Raw genomic sequence first — 20,227 nt, 5'->3', positions numbered from 1 at the left:
GACGGCCAGGGGATGAAACTATTTTAAATAAAATGGAATCTAGTCATGTAACAGAGCACCTTGCAACCAGCATCTGCTGCCTGTCACACTTGGAATTAAGGAGGCAGGCTGTCCTCCAGGGTAGATGGCATGGCCCACCCAAATTGCCTTAAAAAGAGTAAACACTGTCCTCAACCATGCCTGCTGGGATAGCATTGTGGACACAGTGACAAAGACTTTTGGAAACTTTTGAAACTTACTATCTTTGGCTGGCAATTCTGTATACCAAAAAGCCTTAAGCTGGCACGTGTACCTGGCTATCCCCAGAAAATCACCTGGAAACTTTTCTGTTGGCTTTCCTCAGTTTATTTTCCTCCCACTATTAGATAAAACAAAACCAACATGGTGGACCATTGTCTTTGTCCTTGGGTGCAGCTCCCCCTACTGGATTGTATTGGAACAGTTCTTAGGTTAAGAATGTAAGAGCCCTTTTAGATGAGTTCATCTGGTCCAGCATCCTGCTTCCAGCAGCAGCCAGCCAGATGCCTCTGGAAAGCACACAGCCAGCAACAACCAAGCCCTCCTCTACTATTGCTGTCTATGGCATTCAGAGATACATTGCCTCTGAATATGGATGGAGGCATCTTTCCACCATTGTAGCTAATAGTCATTGATAGACCTCCCTATGAATTTCTCTCCCTTTTAAAGACAACTAAGCTAGCAGCTATCAACGTATATTGTGATAGGGAGTTCCACAAGTCAATTAAGTATTGCACAAAGAGGAACTTTCTTTTGCCTGTTCTGAATCTGTTACCAGCCAATGTCACTGGATAAGCCCAATTTTTTATATTATGAGAGCTGGAGAAAAACTCTCTCTAGCATGCAGGAAGAAACTAGTCTGCAGCTACAGGATAAAAGTAGAGATGGGATCTTGTACCTCTCCCCATTTGCCTGTGACCCACCGTGGAGGCGGACAGCGCCGGAGGCTGCACCTCATGCTGGTGGGGGGTTTGGAGTTCTCAGGGCACTGGGAGGTCGGCACTGTGGAGCTGTGGTCACCGCTTTTGCACAGGACAATTCGGTGGCGGAACCCAGGTCCACAATTTGGGGTGCACTGCGAGGAAGAGATGCATTAAACCAGGACATCATTCCAGAGAGAGAGAGAGAGAGAGAGAGAGAGAGACAGACAGACAGACAGACAGACAGACAGACAGCTTGAACAGAAGGAAGCCATTCTGTCAACACACACCAAGAGACCCTAGGGGCTGATGGAACAAAATTGGGCACTGTGTATTGGGTTGACTCAGGCAAAATTGGTTAAGAATATTAGAACTCTATGCCTAATAAAGGTTTATTCATTCATTCATTCATATTAGAACAATCCTGTTGGATCAGACCAAAGGCCCAGCTAGTCAACATCCTGTTTCCCAAGACAGCTTATGACTCCAGGAAACCCACAAGTAGGGCATGAAGGCAACATAATTCCCCTGTTGCTTGGCTTTTAGTAATCATAGGTAGACTGGCCCTGAATGCAGAGGTTCAGGTCAGCAATCCTGCCTGATATGAACATAGGAGGCTGCCTCAATGCTAAGCCAAACCATTGGTTCACTGTGCTCAGGAATTTTCAGGATTTCAGACAAGGGTATTTCCCAGTTCTACCTGGGACTTTCTGCTTGCAAAGTAGATACTCTACTACTGAACTAGGACCCTTCTTCTAATGCCCACTGATAGACCACTGCCATGAAGCCATACAAGAACAGAAGATGAGCTTTTCGGATTAGATCAAGGTCTTCTAATCCAGCAGCACCCATTTTCCAATAGCAGCCATTTAAGCTTACAAGTTTACAGTGATGGACTTATTCCCTGGCATCTGGGTTTCATAGGTAGACTGCCTCTAAACAAGGATGTTCCAATGTTATTTATCATGGGCAGTAGTAGCTACTGGTAGTTGATCATAATAACCAAGGAATTCTTATGCATCTAGTCCAGTATTTGAATTCCAAAAATGGTTAGGCAGATACCTCCAGAAAGTTTGCATGAAGGCAATAGCCCTCCCCATTGTTTGTTCCTAGCATCAGGTAAAGTATACTGCCTCTGAACAAGGAAGTTTTATTAGCTATAACAACAACTGGCAATACTGGAGCAGCTCTAGATCAGGATGCTTACCTCAGACCAATCCAAGGCAGCCCATTCTGGGGGGCATGTCTGATTATTACAGGGTTCCAGCACATGGGGGCGTGGGAGGCTGCAGAAAGAGTCATCTAGGGTTTTCTCTTCAGTGCTGGAGACTTTTCGTCGACAAGTCACACTTCGGGTGCGCACACCCTGGTTACAACTGCGGCTGCATTCAGACCAGTTCCCAATCACCCAGCTGAGGCACAAGACAGGAGCCAGAAAGGAAAAGGGGCAACAGTGAACAACACTGTTGAAGTGGTGACCCTCTGTCTAGGATGAGAGTCAGAAGTTTTGTCTAAACTTGTCACTCATTGAGTTTGTTCCATGGAACTTAAGGAGAGCCACTGAGTTGACCCAAAAGTTGACCCCAGCTGTGCAGCCTCAAACCCTTAGGTTTGAGCCATGCTCAAAGTCATGCTAGAATGTGAAGGAAACTTGAGAATTTTCTTTCTCTTTCTCCATCCATCCATCCATCCATCCATCCATCCATCCATCCATCCAAATAACAAAGGCATTAACTCAGATCATTTTCTGCATTTCAGTTTGAAACATGACAGTGGGCCAGTTGGAAGATACATTAACCATGGAACCAGACCATGCAATAGATGTGCAATAGATGTGCATGCACATGATACCCCTTCCCTTGTATAAGGGGAAATTGGGTTCAGTTCTCTTATTTGTGTTGGGCAGGTGGTAGGTTTATCAGCCCATGTAGAGGGGTGGCTAAGAAGTCACCCTTCATATGATTGCAGGAACTGGCCCAAATACCCTCAAGCATACTATGACGCATCTATCTCTTATCTCATGGGGTGGGGCCAGGCAGCAAAATATCCTCCAGACTGGCCCAGTGTGTAATGCCTTCACTTGCCAAACTGTGCCTGGCTGTACCCAGTGTCAACCTTGCAACTCTTTTATGGATTGGTTCTTGCACTGGCCCAACATCCCCACCCCTGCATCTCCACCTTCTTGCATGGACGCTGGAAAGGGTCTCACGTTGGTGGGCACGGCTCGGTGTTACACAGCCTCTGTCTCTCTGGGAGCTTGGTTTCAGGGCTGCAGAAATGGTTGAAAACCGTGGAGCTGTCTGCTTGGTTCTTGCACACGACCGACTGAAACTGGCTGCCTGTGGAACATCAGGGTTCTGAGGGAGGCTGTTGAGGCTCAAACAGTAAAAAGGAGAGCTGTGTCCACTCCCAAACCTTCCAAACCCAAAATTCAAGCTGCACCAGCAGGAACTACCACCCTTAACCACCAAGAAAATTTATATTAACTCTATTCTTTCTTCTCCTGTGACTCCCCCCCTCCCTGCTTTGGATGAAACTCCTTACCTCCAGCACAAATGGCTGAACATTTGGTCCATGAGACATAGTGCCACAAATACTGGCTCACAGAGCTGCGGGTGATAGGTGCGTTGAACTTGTACCGAATCCTTTGCAGCTCTTCCCTCACGAGAACCTGCAGAGAGTGAGGCAACTTTGCATCTGGGTGGGGAAGGAAGGGCTGAAATCCAGGGCTGGGGAGTTTTCTGTGCCCCAAGAACTGAACTGTCTCCTTCAAAGAGGATTGTTAGTAATATTCACTGCTGTGGGAAGCTCCTTGCTGGGGGAAATACTTGAGGTATACATATATGTTTAAGCTTCGATACTTGGCTTAAGAGAATACAAATCTCTGGGGCAAACTTCCTTTCCTTGCTTGAAATGAATCTCCAATATAAAGTTCATTATATTGGTCACATCTTAAGCCAATCAGGGATCCCCTTAAGAATCAAATGGTCGATTTACCCTTTTATAAAATTGTGTCTTCCCAGTTTCATTCAGTACTATTACCAACCATAACAATGAGGGTGACGTTGGTTGGACCAAGGGCCTCCAGTGACTCCGGCTCATTCTGAGAGCGCCTGTAGTGGAATGTGGTCCCAGCAATGTCAAAGCGCCGTGGAGGGTCAATGGAGAGTTTCCCATTAATAAAATACTCATCATTCTCCCCTCTTAGAGCTGGAAGGACAAGCCAAGAAAGAATGTCTAAGGACAGAGGGTTCTTCCTGGATATTTTGAGATTGAAGAGAGACGGCCAAGAGGCTGGCCACTTTTTTGCAAGCAGGGTACTCAATGGCCAAGGTTAGCAAGGTACAATACCTTCCAGGGAGTTCCATGTCCCCTGTCTAGGCCTTTCTAAGATGACAGAACATGTAGTAGACACAACCAAATAAGACATAGAAGAAACACCTCAGGCTCATGAGGTCCAGGGGGAAACACAAGAAAAGTCAGAGGTGGGAGGAGCCAGTGGGAGAGGGCATCTCAAGGACATCAAGTTTAGTATCTAGGGCCTTTCCCTCCTCTCCCAAATGTTCTAAACTTCTCACCAAGATAGTTCAGAGAAAGGTTGAGCTCTCGGATGTCAATATGCACTGATCCTTTCGGGATCCATATCACCTCTTCATAGCCTGGAAAACAAATGAATAGCAAGGAAGTTGGCTGGGAATCAGTCCTTGCACACTCTATTGTGTTTGTGTGTGTGTGTGTGTGTGTGTTTATGTTACTTGGCATAGAGAGCAAGGTTGGAGTAGTGGTTGAACATTAACTGGGAAGACTTGTGTTCAAGTCCCTATTCAGCCTTGAAGCTCACTGAGTGACCTTGAGTCAGTCACTCATCTACTAATCTAGTTAATAGGGTTGTTATGAGAATAAAACCAGTGGGAGGAGCCACAAACACTTCTCTTGACCCAACTATTTTTGACTGACAGCGGCTTTCCAGGCCTTTCCTAGATCCTTTTGCATTGGTGATGGTGGAGATAGAAACTGGGACCAGCTTAAGCATCTGAAGTTGCCTTGTACTGATTCAGACTATCTCTTTAAACCAATGCAGTTTAAGTGCGACGATAGTTGCTTACACATGATGTGACTTCAGTTTACAGTGCGTGCACAGCTGTGAACTGAAAGTTGGTTTAACCCTCAGTCTTGTTTCTTCCTAGTGCTTCAGCAAAGTTCCCTGTCTGTTTTAAAACTACCATATTGGCATCAATTTGGTTATCAATTTGTCCCTCACCTTAAAAACAAACCCATTTGAAATGTTGTAGAACTGTTCTTGGAATGAACAGTGGATATATTTCTGTCATTCAAGGTACTGGACAATAGGTGCCTCCCACAAATAGGAAGTCTTGCATCAAACTACACCTGCACAACAATTGCTTTCAAAACTCTCTTTAGTCACTCTCACAGTGGTACCTCTGGATGCAAGTTATTAGCTCATCCTCACCCCCGGCAGGCAATGAGTGATTGAAGATTCCCTCAATTGTTTCGCAGGTGCTCCCATCTCCTCCGCATACCCGACACTTGTCTTCCTTGGTGTCCGAGCCCAGGATGCGGTCACAGCCCACGTGCTTAAGGGAAGTAAATGAGAAGGGTGTATATGGAGGAGGCTCTATCATTCTCAGATCCTGAGAATCCTGAGCATGGAAGGGATGATTAAACCCTAGCATAATCTTCCTGAAACACTGTTAGAAAATGGTGCCTCTGAGAATCTAGGAATAGCTGCTGGGTCAAAAAAAGGTCCATTTAGACCAGCACCCTAGACCACCTCACAGTGGTCATCCAGTTGCCCAAGAAGCCCACATGCCTCTCATGTGGCTTGTTTCCAGAATATCCAGAGGTAGACTGTCACTGAACACAGAAGTTCCGCAGTGCTAGCATGGCAAGAAAATGGGTCAAGAATTCTGCTCTCACACACCCAAATTGGTTCAATCCCGGAAAGCTTCACTCCAAATCCAAATCACAACTGCCTCAGTCAGAGACATAAGGGCAGTGATGCACAGTGGTCACAGTGACAGTCACCTTGCATTCTCCACTGACGCAGATGTCGTTGGAATCTTGGCGGCAGGGTGTGCCGTCCACTACGGCTGCAGCCCTCTCTGTGTAGAAATTAAAACCTTCGGCCAGGCAGTTGAGTGAGCAGGACTTGACACCTCCTAGTGTGAGAGGGGAGAGCAAATGGCTCAGTTAGAAGCTGAATCCAGACTGCAAACCTCTCTTTAGCACAAAAGCAATATCTCTTAAAGTTGGAAAGGGGCTTTCCAAAGGACTGGTTGCATACACAATAAAAGTGCATTTGTGGGTAATATGGGCACCCCAGATCCTGTGCTCTGGCACTGACTGAGATCCAATTGGCTGAAGATAGAGGCTTCATGGTAGTGTCACCACAGTTGTGGAGATCTTTGCAGAGTTGACCCGTCCATGAGGCTGACAGAGGCAGTTGCCTTAGATAGAGAATTGCTGGCAGGAGCCTCCCATCTCCATCCACCTGCCCACCATCTTCATAATTCTTGGATTTGGAAAAGCAGTTGGGGAATGAAATGCAGAGGAAACATCTGGATTTCCTCTTTCTTTTCTATTCTGTTCCCTCCATCTTTGTGAGGGAATGGGAGGAGGAGTGACAGTGGCTGGGGCATGCTAGGTAAGGGAATGTGATATGCTGCCTCAAGCATTGAGAGATATTGGCAGTAGTGTAGCTATGGGGGGCAGCATGGTAAGTACTGCAGATGCAGCAAGACACCATGTAAGCAGCCCCTTCCACTCACCAATGGTCAGTGGGAGGGGCCGCTTACACAATGTGTTGCCGTGCCTGCAACACTTACCACGCTGCCCTCCTGTAGCTATGCTACTGGATCTTGGGCCAACCCTGATAGCCTGTGCCAGAGTTTGGTCCAGGTCTGAGAGTAATTCATAGTCCTACACTCTTTAAAAGGCCACTCTTTTGAATCATGCTTCAATTGTGATAAAGTTATTGTTAAAAAAAAAACCCTATATTTTTAAAATTGGGGGAATAGAAACATGAAATTCTGCAAGCAAATCTGAGCCGAGAGAATTGGTTTGAGATTATTTCTGCGCCCCCTCCCCACCCTTGCTTTCCATCTCTGATGGCTAGAAGCGCTGTGCTACTCGGCTCTACCGAGACAGCAGAGGCTGAAAAACCTGTAGGTCATTAGCAGACATCAAAGAGGGGGTGTCAGGATGGGAGCAACCCTGAGCTGCAGCATGGCCTGGGTGCTCAGTGGAAGCAGATGTAGAGAGAAAAGGAGAACCATGTGTGGGCCGTAATTGGAGCCAGGCTGATTTCCTTTTCTAGGCCTTAACTCTGTGAATTGCAAAGCCAGAACAAAAATAAGGGGGACTCAGGGAGGAATGACACGTTATGAAAAGAATTGCAAGGCCCCTGACTCTGTATGTGCCTCGTAAGGCAAAACCCTTCAACTGCACGTGTTCCAGTTGTCCTGATTTACCTGAGACAGTCTCAGTTTTCTGGTTTGTGCCCCCCCAAAATCCGGGTCATTATTGAGTGTACAGCTGTCCTTCCCCCAAGTTTCTAGAATGTTGATTTCCATCTAGACGGGTGCATGTTAATTTAATTTTAATTTATTTGTGTTTTCAGGAAATGCAGGTTTAGAAACATTCACTCACTAAGTTAGCATGTTAGCACTCACAGTGCTTTGCCTCTGAGGATGCATTTTCTCTCCTCTCCTCTTTTCCATTCCAAACTCTTGCCCCAGAGGAATTAATTGAGATTATAGCTGAGAAGAGGAACCTCCCCCCTTCGTTCCTGGCAGCCTTTACAGCCTCTCCTCCACTCTGGAGCTCCTGCTGCATCTCTCTCTTTCCCTCAGCTCTCTCCCTTGCCAAGAGGCAAAAATTTATAACTAGGAGAGGCAACCAAAATAAGCAAACAAGGGGACGCCACATTCCACACAAGGTTGTTGGTTAATCTCTGAAAAAGGCTGAGCTCAGCGGTTCTCTGCTGCATCTTCTTAAATGTGAATTGCAAATGGGTGAAGACCTGGGTAAGGAGAAACAAAGTGGGTTGTCCTGTAATACTTCCCATTTCTCACTGTGAAAGACACCTGCTGTTCCAGGCCACTTGTCTGTTTTACAGAGGGAAGCCATTCTCTGTTGCCTAGCAACCACCGGGTATCAGTTTTACCTGGAGAAAAAGCTACCTGTTGCCTAGCAGCTTCCAGCCCAAAATGTGCGTTAATACAATTCAAATGTCCAGTTGCCGGTGCATGTACAATCATGACTATGTCATCTTCTGGAAAGTACAGGATTATTAATCACTTCCCAATATGAATTCCACTGGGATAGGGATGGCAACTGGGTTGAAGTGATCTATAGAGAAAGCACCACTCACCACCTCTGTATGTCTTCCAGGTATAATATTTGCCTCGGAAAGGGATGTTATCAAATTCAGCACACTGAAGCTCTCTGAAGTCCCGTGAGCCAGGAGGGCAGTCCTGAAACAATGAGTGGGGACAGAAAGATTTTAAGGTGAAAAGTGGTTTTCTCTCAGCATGGTGAGAGCCCTTCACACAATAAGGGCGCAATCCTAACCGGATTATGATGTTATGCTGGTATAGGTGGCCCTGGAGGGTCACAAATGTACTGTAAAGCACGTTTGCACCTCCTTAGGCGGGAGCTGTGTCGGCACATTCAGATGCGCCGACACGCAGACGGAGGCAGTAGCCTCTGCTGCGGCTCCCGCGCCACTGCTTGTGTTGGCATGAGTGTGCCAACATAAGCGACCAAGGTAGGTGTGGGGGGACGTGGGGAGGGGTGTTTCTGGGGGGGAGAGGGTGGGGGAGGGCGGGCCCAGGGGTGGGTTCGTGGGGAGCAGGGGGCGGGGCTGGGACCCGGTGGTTATGCCGGATCCCAACCCCTGTCCCCGGGGCGAGCGGAGCCGCTTCAAGTTGCTCCGCTGTCCTTGGACTTCTGCCACCTCCGGAGGTGGCATAGGTCTGAGGAGACCCATATTGGCACACAGCCCTTACCCACGGGTAAGGGGAAGAGCTTCCCCTTGCCTGTGGCTGAGCCGCTGCTCGCTGCAATCCCACGTTGGATGCAGTGCAAGCCTCCTGGCTTGCCTGCTCCAGCGGGTTAGGATTGCGCCCTAAGGTTACTCATCATCCATTATAGAATCTTTTTAAGATAATTTGGCTACTCACGTCAGTGTTGCAAGACCTATATCGCTTTCGTTCTCCGAGACAGTATTTTCCTCCAATGGTTGGCCTTAGAGAAGGAAACAAGAAATAAGCAACATGCCACCAGCAACACTGCAGAGAGGGCACCGAACATTGGTAACTGGTATGCTTACCGTGGGCTGTCACAGTGGCGGATGGATGAGGAGACGCCTCCCCCACATGTTCGGCTGCACTCTCCCCATGATGACCAGGCCCCCCATGCTCCATCTACACCCTCTGGTCGAGTTCCAAAGGGCACACACTCCCGTTTGTAGCACCACTGAGTGGGGAAGAACAGAGACCAAGTTTCAGGAAGTTAAATTAGTCTACAATTCCATTCCTTTGCACACATTTTGTACTTGCCATGCAGCTTCTCTCCCAGTGAGCTCAGTGTAATTGCAGAATTGTCACAAAATAATTGGTGGTGTGTAACAGCTATTCAACTCTAGCGAAGACAGTTCTAAGTCTTGGGCTTCCATCTCTTTACTCACTCTGCCATATTGATCACGTGTGGAGAGCCTTCCAGGATTGGTTGACTCATCAGGCACTCCAGTGCCCAGGGTTCAATCACATTTTACTATCTCACTGACAATGCAATCAAGGGCAGAGTGATGCAAATAAGGAGTAGGAGGTAGGGATGCTTCTGAAATTCTCCTCATCAAAATTTCTCTCAAGATTGTTGAGTTCTAAACAGCATGAAGCCGAATCCTATTAGGCTGCTCTGCCAGCAGAATATGCATTCTGCCAGCACCGGCTGTTGCAAAGTAGCCATAAAGCATGTTCTAGCAATGCTGGCTGCCAGAGTGCCAACAGGAAGGCTGGAACCTTCCTTCTTGAGTCAGCGGAGGACCTGCTGACGCAGGTAAGTTGGCACTGGAGGCAGGAAGAAGTGCAGAGAGGACAGAATGGGGGCAGGGCAAGGATGGAACGGGGGGGACAATGGGAGTTGGGAATGGGCAGATTGGGGCTTGGAGAGGGGCTGATTTGGTGGCAGCATTACCTGCTGAATCCTAGCCCCTTTTATAGGCCTGATCTGCATTCACAGATCAATGTGGCCTTGTGCCAGCAATATTGTTGGCACAGGTCTCAGTTGACCCACTGAGACCGCTGGGACTTACCCCAGGACTTACTCCATGGCTTACCCCTTCCCCAAGGAGACCTCCAGCAGTCAAAGCTTCCCTATGGGATACAGCAGAGACTGCACTGCTGTCATTGCATCACTGCACAGGGGGTTAGGATTGTGCTGCTAGACTTGTTAACAAAATGAAACCAATGTATGAGGGATCCTCCTTGGGTTCCATTTTTAAATTTCTGACTGTTGTACAGTGTGCTGTGCATGTGCTATTTGCCACCATTTTCAGTTCTTTCCATTTGTTTGTGTCTTTTCCTCCCTTTCACGTTACCAATGTGCACGCTTCTGATAAAAAACTGCCCCAAAGCAATGTTGATGTGATTGTGCTTTACAAAATTCCCTAAACAATGGAGGAGTCCTAATGATTTGTTCCACTTTAGAAATAAAGCCAGGTAATGAAAAACCCAGATAGAAATTTGGAAGAGGAGAATTTTGGAAGTGTCCTGATGTTTTTTGGAAAGTTAGCATTAGGAAACTAGTTCCTCATGTAGCTTTGCTGTCATGGCCTCTTACCCCCTTCTCAATGGTGTTAGTTTGACAGATGGTCCCTTCTGCAGCTGGGATGCTGTTGGTGATGCACCGATTGCTCTTGCTAAGACACCACAGCTCATTGCAGACTTCCTGGAGGGAAAAGAGGCAACAGTTGGTGGGAACAATTGAGTTAATTGTGCAACAGAATGCACAGTTGTGCTGTCACATGCACATTTAAGTGACCATACTCCCCCCTCCCGAATTCAGCAAGAATATTCGCAAATAAACTGTCAGTGGGACACAATGAAATGAAAACAATGAATATGTGAGTTTTGTGTAAGGCACAGAAAGATCCTGAATATTAACAGCCTTTATGGTATGGAAAGATGGCAGCCTGTGATTGGTGGAAGGATGGCTTATATGGGTCAATATCCTTGTTTGATGGGGAGCCTAGCCCTCCACCCCTTTTAGAACAAAGAGTAAAAGCAGGAAGGCTCTCTACCCCATATTTACACTGGCGAGATTTAACTCCATGTTGAAAGCGGCACTGTTCATCTGCATCATAAGCCTGTCCTGGAGCCACTGTTGGGTAGATGAAATCTTGCTTGGGTGGAACATTGTTCAGACACATCCCCATTCCAGAGCTAGAGGTAAAAACAGAAAGTGAAGAAACCAAATATTATATGTCGGAAGGTCATATTGCAGGGTGGTAGGTGACAGACCAGGGGAGGAAAGGAGAACCTTACTCCAGGAAGCTGGTTATATAATCTCTACTGCATGTTGACCACACAAATGGGTTGGTTTTCATAGTGATATGTGCTGCCATGAGCTTGGCTGTCTCCTGCCCCCGAGAACCGCAGCTGTTTCCAATCCCGTCGTGGTTCATGCCAAACCTGGAAGGAGCAACGTGGGTCAAGAGACTGAGGCATAAACCAAACTGATTTTGCTGCTAGAAATGGCAGCCGGGATGCTCACTCAGGTGTAAATCGACTTGGAAGTCAAGGGGAGGAGCTCACTGCTTCCGAAGTCCCATTGGTGCACCTACTGACAAGTAAAGTTGCTGGTGGTAGAGATGTCCATGAGCCTTAAGGACAGAAAGACAGGGGAACAAAGGTCTCTTGTGAGAGCTGCTAACACGTGGTGAGGTGTGTCGAGGAGAAGTTACTGCCAGTTTTATGAAGCACTGACTTTGCCATGCCAACATCTGAAAGTGGCAGCCTAGGAGGGGGGCATGACCCTGTCTGCAAAATGCAGACTATGCCAGTGTTCAGTTTCATGGCATTCTATGCCCCCCAAATAAAAGCGGACTCACGTGTGGCCAATTTCATGGGCAATGGTGAAAGCTGTGGCCAAGCCAAGGTCTTCGTTAATGCTGCAGCTTCTTTCACGCTCACACATTCCACCTACAGGCGCCAACCCTGGGAAAGGCAAAGCATTGTCCGGGGTGTTAGGTTTATGCAAGAAAACAATTCTCAAACACATTTTGTTCAATGTTATTCCATTTTCATTCATTCTGTTTCCTGATCAATATTTTGTTTTGTTTTGTTCTTTTAAATTTTTTTATCTTTCCTATTCATTTTCAATTTGAAATTGCTTTTTGTTTCTTGTTTAAAATGCAGTCTTGTAAAGTTGTTCCCTGCAGGCAGTCTCACCACACACATATATTCCAGGATGCAGCATTTTTGTGGGATTAGAGTGGGTTAAAACATAGCCACCATAAGATGCCTGCAACCAGTTGCCATTTGTTCCTCAGCACATTTGTTTCAGAATGGCTGGAATCTGATACGGATGGGGTCCATTTGTATCTGGTTCCATTCATTCAGAAAGTCAGTGCAGATGTCTGGTTGAATATGCCTGCAGAAAGGCAGATGATATCCTCCCTAATTAACAGACCATCTAAGCTGCACAGCAATCAGCTTTGGAAACTTCCTCCACCAAGTTGAAGCAGTAAAAAAAAAGTTTGTAATCAGCATGCAGTTTTAAACCTACCTAATGTGCCGCATGGTTTATTTTTGTAGATGCAGATATCGTACCTAAAAGGAACAGGGAAGAGAGAGGGAGTGAGAGGAAGAGAAAATACATAATTAAATTAGATTTGCCATACTGGAGTAGGGCTGCTTTTGAAATTCTTATTCAAATTTCTCTCTCGAGTTCGGAGTTCTAATTCTGTAGTGTGAATTGTGTTCAGAGCACTGTGCTTCTGTGGTTTGACTCAACTTTCAATCCTTTTAATTTCTTTGTGTTTTTTTTTCCTTCCTCTGTATTGAGATGCACATGTGCACACTGATAAAACACTGCTAAACAGGAATTTTGATGTGATTGTATGAACATATCAAGATTCTTTTGGTGTGGTGCTTTGCTGACATACACGTATGTATTGGTAAAACACAGTACAAAAGAATCTTGCTGCAATCACATCATAATGGCTTTTATGCAATGTTTTATCAATGTACATGTGAGCATAGATAACACAATGGGGAAAAAATTGCCAGTGACCTGAAATCTGTGGCAAACCGTGCGTGGCCCAATCTCATAATTATTTCTGGAAATTCTTCTAATTAAGGTAGAATTCATGAGATGTGAAATGCAACACAGAGTGAAGTTCTGTTAAAAAAAGGAACAGAATGTAGGAAATCTACCACCCCTAAGCAGGAGATGTTCAAGTGATTCCCCCCCCCGCCGCCGCCGCCCAAGGAAAAGGGCAAACGGACAACTAAGACCGCAGTCCTAACCTGCGCTAGAACAGGCAGGCAGACTGGCCTGCGCAGTATCCAGCATGGGTTTGGTGCAGGCTGGGGCACAAATCAGAGTAAGGAGATTTCCTTTCTCTTGTCCCAAAAAATGCCCCAGGCACTCCTATGGGGCTACTCATAACTACACCCACAATTTCGCAGATGCAAATCACAGCAGCCTGAGTAATACTGCCCAGGCCGGAGGCTGAGATCCGGCCTGGGCTGCTGCGACTCCCACCTCCCTCCTGGGCCCAATTGGCACTCTGGCCACTCTCCCCCTGCCCAGAAATGCCCTCTCCCCACCTCCGTTCCTCCCTTCCTCCACCCTGTTTCACTCCCTGTGCTAGTCTGCCTGGCCCGGCACAAATCTATCGCCTCCAGGCATGAGGCCGGCTCCACAAAGCCACTGCACATCAATGTGCGGGCCTATCCTACTCCCAAGTCATTGCAAACTTGCTTTGCCGCAAAATCACAATGGTTGGGAGCCGGCATAGGGGACTTTTGCCGGTTCGGGTGGAGGATAGGGGTTGGATTGTGCTGCTTGGGTCTATCTTTCCCTTAAACTGTCATATAGAATCCAGTAAGTCTGAGGAAGTGAAACTCCGAATGCCAGATCCCAGGGAGTACAGGATACTACTGTACTGATACTTATAGTTGTCTTCTGTACTCCCTGAGGCATGTGGTGGGCACTGTGAGAGACAGTGCAGGAAGCAGGACTAGATGGGCCCTCGGCCTGATCCAGCAGGGCTCTTCTTCTTATGTTCTACTGTGCCAAAAAGGGGGGGGGGTTACAACACCTTGTTCCTCTTCCAGAGGCAAGAGGCACTCCAATAATCTATTTTTCGCCCCATTGAAAAAAACAGGATTCCAAACAGTGCAAATGAAAACTGACTGTTCTCAACTGCTACGATTTGAGTGTACCCTTCTGCTTGAACTCTCACTCATTTCCAGTAAAAAGAACAAGATAAATCCTTATTTTTCTTTATGGTCTATAAAAATGCACCCTGCAATACAGCAGGATGTTATCAGGACATTAGGAATTTACGAGACATGGGGAGAGTAAGCACACTGTGTCTCTTCCAAGGCCTGACTTGGAGAGGAGGCCTTGGGGGCCAAAGGAACAATGGCTCAAACAGTTGTGGGGGGGGGGGGTGAAGCCTGAGGAATTCCACCTCAGCATCACTATTCCCTTCCAGATCCTGCAAGTGAGGAGAAAGAAAGGGCAAAAAATGAAGGCAGAAATCCCCTAGAGAGGCAAGCGAGAGTGAGAGAGACGTGAGCTCTCGTCTCATGGTATTTTACAACTTTCTCCTGACACTAATCAGCCTATATACACCACTAGAGAGAAGGGGAGCAAACAGGGAAAGAGACTGTGCTACAATGAGACTACAATGGTTGCTATTTACCCAGAAAAGTCCCTATTTTCTGGAACAATTGTCCATATTTTCTAGGACTGAGACAAAATTCCCTTACCCAATTCATTGCTGTATTTGCAGGTGATTATGTTAAGAAGGTTGTTTTGGGGCTTTTCTGGGAAGTGGGGGACCTGGTCAAACTTTCTAATGGCAGCTTTCTTTCTCAGTCATCATTTTTCTAACCCAGATGATGTGCCATTTTGAGGGGGCTTCTGGGTTTAAAAGGGGGTGCCAACCACCAGGGAAAATGCTGTCACTACTGGCAAAAGTGTTGTAGGTGCAAGAGAGTTGGCAACAGTGAACAAAGCTGAGCCAAAGGGTGGGTTGGGGGTACCTTTCTCTCCCCCCCACCCCTTAAATTTTGAGCCAAAAGTTCTCTGTAGAGAATTTTCAGCTCAGTCTTACCATTTTGTCCCTAGTTTTGCCTTTGGGGGTGAGATTGTGGATGCATAATAATAAAACTAAAATTGAAAAAGAAAACACCTGGGAATGGTTGCAGAATGGACACTTGAAGAAAGAAACAGAAGGCCTCATCCTAGCTGTACAGACACAGGCGCTTGCAACAAATAATAATCAAAGCAAAGATTCAGAAGACCAGTGACAACAGCAAATGTCGACTTCGAAAGATGAAACAGTCAACCACCTCGTCAATGCCTCTAGTAAGATTGCACTAATTGACTATAAAGAATGTCATGATAGAGTTGCAGCTATGGTTCACTGCAAAAATATGTGCAAACAATATATCGGCTCAAGCCGCTTAACAACCTTCTGCTTAATGACGGACCACATATACTACAGTGGTCAAAGTGCAACAAAGATGTTCTTAATGAGGCAGTCAGGACTCCCATAACCTGCAGCTGATTGTCTGTTTACACAACAAAGAGGTCCTTACGCAAAGAAGAGGCAATCTATCTCCAGTAGCCTGTATAGTACAGTAGCCTGTACAGTTTCTGGCAGGGAGTGTCTACACAAAAAAGACACTAGATTGGGCTGAATGTTCGCTTAACAACCTAATCGCATAACAGTAGGGATTGGAGAACGTATTCCTGTTGTTAAGTGTCACACACCTGTAATTTACCTTCACAATGAAATTCCTATGATCATAAACCTGAAAAAAATCACTGAGAACAACCAAGCAAATATTCTTTGGGACTTTAGATGACTTTAGATGACAGGTAGACTTTAGATGACAGGTAGATAAACATCTACACGCAATACTCCAGATAAAACAGTAGTTGACAAAAAAAACCAAGTTTGGATCATTGATATTGCAACCCCAGGTGACAGTAGAATTGAAGATGAAGAACAGTGTCTAGAAGTCTGAAGAAACACCTTGACATTTTTGTGCTTGGGCAAATTGAACAAACCCAGAAAACAGCATGGCTTGGTACAGCAAGAATCCTTTAATGATATCTCTGTGATTCCCAGGATCTTGGCTAGATCCCAAATTGTAGAATATAACCAACCCAGCATAGGCTATGATGAAGTAGTATCACAAAAACAGCAACAACAACATGTTCATATGACTTGCTAGAATTTATTCTATCCCCAGAATCTCTAAAATCTATGTTTGTTAGATGTTAGCCCAGGGTACGTGGTAGTAGATGAACCTTATCTGTGCTGTACATGGATGTAAATGCTTGTGCATGAATTTGTCTGTAATTTCATCTCTGAAATGATGGAGGATAAGATCATCTGCAGTTGTTCTTATATTAAGATTTTGACTCAGGATAAAACCAGCAGTGGAGTAACAGGGCACACTATTTCAGTTGGTAGGGTAAGGTGTTTCTTGCCCTGTATTTCTGATTTACCTGGTGATCAAAACAGCGGTATCGTGGTTGGCTATGCCATTTTCTGGAATGGCATTCCCATTGCCATTTCGGTTGATGATGGATTTCTGCCATTTGCAAAAGCTGTCAAGGGACTTCCCAGCATGGTGGTTGATCTCCAGTGTAGGCTGCAGAAGATGAGAGAACATACATGAAGCCTACTTATGTAGCCTACTTATGCCAACTCAAAACAATTGGGAATTGTGTTTTTTTTAAATTAATGTTGGCATTTTTTTTCTCTCTCCCCATTAAGGGTTCATGCACCAAATCTGTGTTGACACTCCAACATCTGGAATTCCTGCTGGAATTCAATTGGGGTGAGACTAGAGCAGTGTTCAGTTTCAGAAAGATCACAAAACGGAACTGTGAGGATATGCATGATCAGAGCTGGCCTGTCCATGACACGGACAGCTGAGGTGGTCATCTCAGGTGGTGGATGAGTGAGAAGAACACGCCTTCATTTGCTCCTCTACTGGCCTTCCCTTTCAAACCCAGGAGGAGGAGGAGGAGGAGGGGAAAAGAGCAGAAGTCTGGAAGGGGTGTGGGCTAGAGTGTATTTGTGACTACACTTCCTCTTCTGCTTCACTTCCTCTTTCCTTTTTGAATTCAGGGAGCAAGACGCAAGGAGAGAGCAGTGGAGGTGGTTGCTGCATTGTCAGGTAAGTGGATGGCATTCGGCACTCTGCTTCAGATGTTGGGCACAGAGGTAGACCGTTTCAGATGTAGCCTTGGACTGGCTCTACTAAGTATATGTTTGTGGAGCATGCAGGTAAGGCCTTAATGTGAAGGATGGCACTATAGAGCATGGGATGACTTGAAGAGCACTTGGACCAGTGCAATAAACTTGTGCCAGCCCAGGAGTGTCGCAAATGTGCTTTATGGCACATTAGCACCTCTTTTCAAGTCAGCTGAGCCAGTGCACGGATATGTGCTGGGTCAGGGAGGCCGAATCCAGGCCCCGCATTGCTGGAACCAGGTACGTTTGTGCCGGCTGAGGGCAGCTGTCACGGGGGTTTGGAGGGGGTGGCAGGAAGGTGGAACCAGGGCGTTTTGGGGCAGGGAGAAGATGGGGGATGGTGGGCTGACCAGAGCCGGGAGGGGCATGGGATCAGTTTGAACAACTTCCTAACCCCCTCCCGACCAGACTGGCATCACACTGGCAGTTTCGCTGGTGCAGATTCAAGTATCCCCATAGGGGTGGCTGGCACACAACAAGGGGTAAGGCAATAAATATCCCTTTACTCCGAAGTATGTGGCTGCCACCTCCTAACCTATGCTGGATATAGCGCAAGCCAGTTGGTCTGCCTATTCCAGCACAGGTTACGATTGGGATGCCAAAGAGGTTATCTTTTTTTTAGTACAGGTTGAGCCTCATTATTTGTGTGGGTTCCGTTCCCAGAACTCACATGGATGGCAAAAAATGCACTATGGTAAATCCATTTAAAAAACAAAATTACTTTGCTCCTGTGATTTAAAAACAGCCTTGCTGACCTTTGTGATGTAAGATAAGAGTCATTAAGAAGACAATCATCAATCAGTCCTCCTCCAAGGCCTTAGAAAGGCGCTTCACTCAGCCCCTCCCTTCACCAATGCAAAGTGATCACCTTTCAAGTGCTCAGGGGGAAGGGAGCGGTCCACTGGGGAGAGAAGGATTGATGGATTGTCAGCTAGCTGCCCCCCCCCTCTCTCTCAAGGAGGCTATTGTTAAAGGACTGTTCAGTTTTTTAAACTGATTTTAAAGGGATGCATTTTTCCCCTTCTCCAGCGATCAGCACATTCCTTCTCATTTGCAGGGGCCATTCGCGTTGAGTCAAATCTGTGTATAAAAAATCCGTGTATAAATAGGATGGACCTGTAATACCTTTCTTCCTTTCAGGTACCTGTCCTCACCTGGTCTTCTGTCAGCAGGATGAGACGGGTTACAAGGATGTTCACAATATTGCCCAGACTGGAGTCTTGGAAAAGTTTAGCAACCTGACCTCCAGGAAACAAGGAAAGACCAGTCTTAAAAAATGATGGGTTTCACTTAAGATTGGCACATTTGACTTGAAGTTATAAGGTTTTTCAACTTCCTCCTCTGAGGGTAAACATCTCAGGGTAAGGGACTAGAATGAAGAGGGAAGACTATTCTACTTGGCTTGAGAGTTCTTGTTATTAGCTGTGCCTTGTATACATCAGAGCACAAATTGGAGACACCACACAGAGGCAGTCTTCACTCCCTTGACCTGTCATGTGCCTGTGTCTACCTAGCACTACCAGTCTTTGCCCCTATCCTACAAGGCTTCTCACCCCCCCCCCTTAACTTGCAGGCTTTGCTCCCAACATCTGAAGAGCTGAATCACAGAATACCAGTAACCAATCTCTAACTGATCTGCCAGATACCATCATGCTCTGCCCTTATTCCACTCATATACAAGACACCATCTGTTAGCTCAGTGGTTCTCACACATTTAGCACCCACTTTTTAGAATGAGAATCTGTCAGGACCCACTGGAAGTGATGTCATGACCAGAAGTGACATCATCAAGCAGGAAAATTTTTCACAATCCTAAGCTGCAATCCTACCCTCACTTACCCAGAATTAAGTCCCATTGTTAAAAGAATATTCATAGTAACTTGTTAAAAGTACAGACCTGTAACATTTCCCCAAATGCATTCACATACCATGGTAGAATCAAGTCTAATATATTAAAAAATAAAATATTGGAATGCATAGGGACCCACCTGAAATTGGCTCATGACCCACCTAGTGGGTCCCGACGCACAGTTTGAGAAACACTGTTAGCTGACAGACTCTTCTCCAAGCACTTGAGGGTTTAAGTCCCCAGAGGCTTGGCACATCCAGTCTCTATCCTTAATGTCAAAATATGACAAAACACACTTTGGTGGAAACCCAAGTTGGCCTCCCTGTAACATTAAAAAAGGTCCTATCTCAAGGAACAGTCAAGAACAAACCTGTCTTTAGCTGGAAACTGAGACCAAGGGGACTGCAAGGCCCCTCTGGGGAATTTCAAGTCTTTGTGGCAGGGTGGGGTAGGGAATGATGTCTTGGTTATAAATACTTACAATATTCATAATGGCCAGGATATATTGCTCTATGTCTCGCCGGCCATGGTAGCCCACCATCATCTTGTCGGCCACCACAAGGGTTTCCACGTAACGCTCAGTGCTGACCGACCTCTTCAACGGTAGCTGCCCACGTTGAGTGAGATTTCCCAGGGTCTTCAGAGGAAAGGGTTTTAGCGTCTGCAGCCACCACGGCCTGCCTTTCCAGGGTTTTTCATCTGAGGGAAGATGGCTATGAGGCATGCTAGTCTTTTTTCTTGTACATTGCATACACAGAAACAACTTACACTCCTTCAACACAAATAGTCCCTGCAACTGCTAGAAGGCTCACAAAGCAGACCATAAAACTTCTGACCAGGGAATTCAGGTAGTATGGGGAGGAATGTACACTTTCTATTTTATCATTTTATATGCTGCATTTTGCA

General features: G+C 46.2%; 1 protein-coding gene across 1 annotated transcript in view; it reads right to left on the bottom strand.

Annotated features, from left to right (window-relative positions):
* The window catches only part of ADAMTS10 (ADAM metallopeptidase with thrombospondin type 1 motif 10), a 39,119-nt gene that overhangs the window by 4,385 nt on the left and 14,507 nt on the right, over positions 1 to 20,227 (bottom strand). Inside the window, exons 5-23 of the mRNA XM_066635596.1 lie at positions 19,803 to 20,020; positions 18,627 to 18,710; positions 16,719 to 16,864; positions 12,750 to 12,793; positions 12,073 to 12,178; positions 11,507 to 11,653; positions 11,263 to 11,404; positions 10,803 to 10,910; positions 9,292 to 9,437; positions 9,143 to 9,206; positions 8,332 to 8,434; positions 5,985 to 6,118; positions 5,410 to 5,533; positions 4,517 to 4,597; positions 3,985 to 4,148; positions 3,483 to 3,609; positions 3,148 to 3,277; positions 2,146 to 2,350; positions 917 to 1,093 (exon numbers count right to left, since the gene is read on the bottom strand). Coding sequence (XP_066491693.1) covers positions 917 to 1,093; positions 2,146 to 2,350; positions 3,148 to 3,277; positions 3,483 to 3,609; positions 3,985 to 4,148; positions 4,517 to 4,597; positions 5,410 to 5,533; positions 5,985 to 6,118; positions 8,332 to 8,434; positions 9,143 to 9,206; positions 9,292 to 9,437; positions 10,803 to 10,910; positions 11,263 to 11,404; positions 11,507 to 11,653; positions 12,073 to 12,178; positions 12,750 to 12,793; positions 16,719 to 16,864; positions 18,627 to 18,710; positions 19,803 to 20,020 — 2,450 coding nt within the window. The remainder of the gene's footprint in view (positions 1 to 916; positions 1,094 to 2,145; positions 2,351 to 3,147; positions 3,278 to 3,482; positions 3,610 to 3,984; positions 4,149 to 4,516; positions 4,598 to 5,409; positions 5,534 to 5,984; positions 6,119 to 8,331; positions 8,435 to 9,142; positions 9,207 to 9,291; positions 9,438 to 10,802; positions 10,911 to 11,262; positions 11,405 to 11,506; positions 11,654 to 12,072; positions 12,179 to 12,749; positions 12,794 to 16,718; positions 16,865 to 18,626; positions 18,711 to 19,802; positions 20,021 to 20,227) is intronic.

The sequence above is a fragment of the Tiliqua scincoides genome, chromosome 8 (assembly GCF_035046505.1).
Source record: "Tiliqua scincoides isolate rTilSci1 chromosome 8, rTilSci1.hap2, whole genome shotgun sequence".
Lineage (NCBI taxonomy): Eukaryota > Metazoa > Chordata > Lepidosauria > Squamata > Scincidae > Tiliqua > Tiliqua scincoides.
This window is presented reverse-complemented; position numbering and strand designations above follow the sequence as displayed.